This window comes from Macrobrachium rosenbergii, chromosome 2 (assembly GCF_040412425.1).
Source record: "Macrobrachium rosenbergii isolate ZJJX-2024 chromosome 2, ASM4041242v1, whole genome shotgun sequence".
Lineage (NCBI taxonomy): Eukaryota > Metazoa > Arthropoda > Malacostraca > Decapoda > Palaemonidae > Macrobrachium > Macrobrachium rosenbergii.
In genome coordinates this window covers 44,663,013-44,668,005 of record NC_089742.1, presented here as the reverse complement: position 1 = coordinate 44,668,005, position 4,993 = coordinate 44,663,013, and the positions used below count along the sequence as shown (strand labels likewise).

The window sequence follows — 4,993 nt, the reverse complement described above, 5'->3', positions numbered from 1 at the left end:
TTCCCTGTTCTTGCAAACCTCTCAAAACAACCAGTTTCTGTGCCACAGTATAGGCCTCATATGCACATACACACACAAACATATGTATATATATATATATATATATATATATATATATATATATATATATATATATATATATATATATATAAAACTCATAGACAGCCTCATGGAGCCAGGTTATACAACCTCGTAGTATACCCAAAATACAAAACCAGGTACTTGTAATGATAGCAACAGTTTCTCATTACCACTTATTTCTTTACCAGGGTGCAGCGCATCATCTGAATAACCAGTCATAGAGCTGTTGTGTACATCTGAGTAGCTGCATTCCAGCGAGAACGAGACACACAGATTCCAGAAACCTTTGTCTTGCGGGCTGGGAGAGAGAGAGAGAGAGAGAGAGAGAGAGAGAGAGAGAGAGAGAGAGAGAGAGAGAGAGAGAAAAGCTTCATTTTGGAATTAAAGTAAGACCACAGCCAGACTGGGTTTGAACAGTTTAACAGGTAATCTGTTGGGTATTTTTTTTATTCACCTCTCTCATACCATACAAAAATTCTCTCTCTCTCTCTCTCTCTTAAGAACTAACGTATTTAACTTATTTCGTCTTGTTATCGTCTGTTATAAACTGCATTGCTTCTCGAAACCAACAGTTTCAAGATAATGAAGTTAATTTTCTCCTTGTGGACTTTCGCTTAATAGGCCTTCTGGCCCCCATGTGTCTCATTTCCGCTTGCACCAAACCGCTATAGTTCTTTGCCTTCATATGACCTCTCGGTATTTTCAAAGTCCGTGGCGTTAATGCACGCAGACCTCTTTTATCCGGCATAGATATTTTATTTCTTTACAGGTTAAGCAGTAACTACCATAAAGATAACTTTTATTCGTTTATCTTTATAACATTCATAAATTATTTCATTACTACCATTATCATCTTTGGTATAAATCACTTAAGCCAGAGTAAACCACTGGTCTAACTTGTCAGCAAAGCAACAGACAAAAATATACATATCTCTTATTTAATAATCACAAATAGTTATCACAGGTTCTTGAGTTAAAATTTACGTGAGGGAAAGACCCCTACCAAAAAATATCTGTCAATCACCAACAAATAAGTGTACAATTGATTTCAGCTCATTCATTCTTGTGTGAATATGATGTGTATAGTACCCTAATGGCTTTAGTAAATCAAAGTCCTAAATTTTGCAAGACTGATAAAGACATTTTCTGCAAAGGTTATAATGAAATGTTGATGTTTCAGATGGCTGTCGTAGAAACAAGGAAAACAAAATATATTTAAAAGGAAAATTGAAGTGGATCGAACTTAGACAATGCACAAAATAAATGACGTTTTATACACACATATATATATATACATATATACTGTATATTATAAAATCCACGTCAGAAGGTGAGTGAAAACCGGGACTCGGAACGAACTACGAAAGTACTTGTTCCAAGTCCCGGTTTTCACTCACCTTCTGACGTGGATTTTATAATATCCTCAACACGCGTCCTTCGTGCTGCATTGGATATACAAATATATATATATATATATATATATATATATATATATATATATATATATATATATATATATATATATATATATATATATGCGTGTGTGAGTGTGTTCAACTAATACATTACATGATCCAGTCACGTTTAATCAGAGAGAGAGAGAGAGAGAGAGAGAGAGATATCCGGCCGTTTTTAACGTTGTCTCCATCTGGCCGTGGTATGAGAGGCCGTTGTCGTTACTGATGGTGCTTGGAAGCTACTGCATATGTATCAAGAGACTCCTTCGTCAGGATCAACGTCCTCAAGCTGTCGATTCGTAACCAGCAGCTCTCCTCCGATTGCTGACTATGTAAGCGATCAGCACAATCACCACCAGCCCGCCAAGTGCGCAACCCACCACTATTGGTATAATACTGTTCACTTTCACCTGGCATTGCGTGGCTGAGGAGGATTGAAAAAGACGGGATTATTAGTGATAATTCAGATCATCTCGTTCACTCTCATTACGATGCTAATTTACGGCCGAGAGATTGCTGGAAAACACTGGGTTGTTCATTTATTTATATCTGAAAGGACTCTCACTCTCGCGAGACCCGGTAGGATCCGATTTTCGTTTATATTTTTTCTTATCTTCCTGAAAAGTGAAGATGATTGATAATAAGGATTTACTGTAGATGAAAAGAAAAATTAATAAATCAACAAATAAACGGATAAAAACATAAATAAATGATTAAAATATTTACAAGGCGAACTTGCATCGCATCTTCGCCGAACTTTTGAGGTTTCCAACTCAAAAGTTCGGCGAAGACGCAATGCAAGTTCGCCTTGTAAATATTTTAATCATTTATTTATGTTTTCATCTGTTTATTTGTTGATTTATTCTCCCTCGTGGAATTGTTTGTGGCTGACGGATGAATTAAAAGCACTGTATTATTAGACTGCTTTAATGGTTTCTTTCTACTACTTTCGTGAAACACTGAATGGCTGAGGGATAATTGAAAATCATTTGACTACAGATTATTTTAATTATCTCATTGCACTCTCGGGACAGTTTTTGGACCGAGGAAGGAATTAGATAAAAACAGATCAGGACTGAACTTTGAAAACTAAAAAAAAAAAAAAAAAACCCACAGACTGGAGAACATATATAAAAGTATTTAAGAAATCCACTTAGTGGGTCCTGGGAGACACCAACACCCAACCAGGTAGTTGGGTTTTTGCGTCTCCACCCTGGGGTTGGAGCATGACCCTCCAAAACGGCATGTGGATTTCTTAAATATATTTGTTTTCCAGCGTATGGTTTCTTCAAGGAATTAGATCATAGAAATTTTCTATTTTTTTTATCTCTATTTCGGGGCCATTTCAGAGCTGAAGGAGGAAGATTGAAAACCCTGGGCTGGACGGCCGCCTTCTATCTTATCTTCTCCGTATTGTCTTCTCACTCCATTTTCTAAAATCATAGGAGAACCCTAAAAGCACCCCAAACAAATCTTCCTGTCATTTCTTTCAAATCGAGTCATAACTGGAACCTCTTCGTCGGCGGCCCACCAAGTAAATAATGAGTACAACGAGGACCATACCGGCGAGAACGCAGCCCACGATGATGGGGACGATGGTGGGGGTTCTCTTTGTACAATCAATTGCTGGGGATTTGGAGAAGATTAAGGTGTTACACTTGAGGACTCATAATATTTTGGGGAATATATATATATATATATATATATATATATATATATATATATATATATATATATATATATATATATATATATATATATATATATATATGTGTGTGTGTGTGTATATATATATATATATATATATATATATATATATATATATATATATATATATATATATATATATATATATATATATTATTATTATTATTATTATTCATAAGATGAACCCTATAACTTAAAATTCAAGCTTCCAAAGAGTACGGTGTTCATTCGAAAGAAGTAACAGAAGGTAATGGGAAATACAGAAAGAGGTGATCAGTTGTCAGAAAAACGGATAAATTAACAAACTAATAAATAAATAAAACTGTAAGTAAAATCAAAATGTAAGAAAAAATTATATATATATATATATATATATATATATATATATATATATATATATATATATATATATAGCTCAAAGGTCTGGGTGCATTATTTTATATGAATCCTAACATCTAGGAAGTAGTATGAACCAGTCACAAAGCTAACAAACACATGGCACAAACCTGTGGTGAAATTCCCCTGCTGCTTCAGGTTGTAAGCCTCCATCTGGAAATCTTGGTTCAGAGTTGCACTTATTTCCAGGTCGTATGAGGTGTTCCGGTTGATCGAACCGGTAACGTTGTAATTCTGGACGGAGGAAATGCAGCTGTAACTGCTGTTGACTGGGATGTCGCTGGGATTGAGATCGAAGTAGGCCACGATGGTCAGCGTCTTATCTGCGTCGGGTGATGACCAGAAGAAGGCAATTAGTCCAAGGTCTTACCTCGCGTTTATGTTACAATGATTGCTCACCTCCCACACTACGTGTCTTGTGGTCGTAGACTACTTACCCGTGTTTTTGCCATTACCTGTTTGCTTGCTTGCTTGTTAAACATGCAACAAACTTACAGATTGCGAAAGAGTTTTTCAGGATGATGGGCTAGGGACTAGGATGGGGAGACTTGACTTTGAAATAGATCCGGTTCGAAGCTTCTATTTTTTTTTAATTTGGGAGGTAGGCAAAACTTTCTTTTTTTAATTTACTCAAATTTCTACAAAAAGAAATTTAATGAGCTTGATGGTTTTTCAGCAAGGATCCAAAGTGGTGACACAGGAGTATATTTTTTGGCTTCTCTCGGCATTTTGTCTCAAAACTTTGTATTAAACGAAAAATTGCACTTTGTTTTTCCCTTAAATTGGTGAAGAATTGGTTTTATGCTAATGTTCGTTCACACTGTCACGAACACGCTCTACTGGTCTTCGTAATACAAAAATAAAAGAAGAAAAATGTTGGCTACATGTTGCAAACGTGACGGCAAAATGCTAAAGTTTCCAAAATAAGATGTCACTTAAAAAGCCTTGTTATCGTATTTTTCTGTCAAGCGATGAAACATACAGTTTAATTGTGTTTCATAACCAACACTGATAATTAGAATTATTTCAAAATAAATAGAATTGAGGCAAGCCTTATTTATGGATTATTTTAAAAATAAAAATTTGGAAGAATCTTAGGATTCAACAGTACCATATATTAAACTCAAGACTACCTAGGCCGTCTCGAGACAATCTAGACCAAGGGTTCTCAATCTGGGGTTCGCGAACCCCCAGGGGTTCACAGGAAGGTTTCCAGGGGTACTTGGATGGCTGACGAAAAAGTATTTTAAACTGCAGCCTCGGTTGAGGGTGGGGCCGTGGGGACGGTTGCGACTTGCGAGGACAGTCAGTCAGCTAGCCACCAGGCACTGATGCTTGTAATATTCATGTTT

General features: G+C 36.1%; 1 protein-coding gene across 1 annotated transcript in view; it reads right to left on the bottom strand.

Moving 5' to 3' along the window:
* Window positions 1–2,451: 2,451 nt before the first annotated feature.
* The window catches only part of LOC136845959 (macrosialin-like), a 12,999-nt gene continuing 10,457 nt past the window's right edge, over window positions 2,452–4,993 (bottom strand). Inside the window, exons 4-5 of the mRNA XM_067116502.1 lie at window positions 3,752–3,964; window positions 2,452–3,164 (exon numbers count right to left, since the gene is read on the bottom strand). Coding sequence (XP_066972603.1) covers window positions 3,028–3,164; window positions 3,752–3,964 — 350 coding nt within the window. The 3' untranslated portion in view covers window positions 2,452–3,027. The remainder of the gene's footprint in view (window positions 3,165–3,751; window positions 3,965–4,993) is intronic.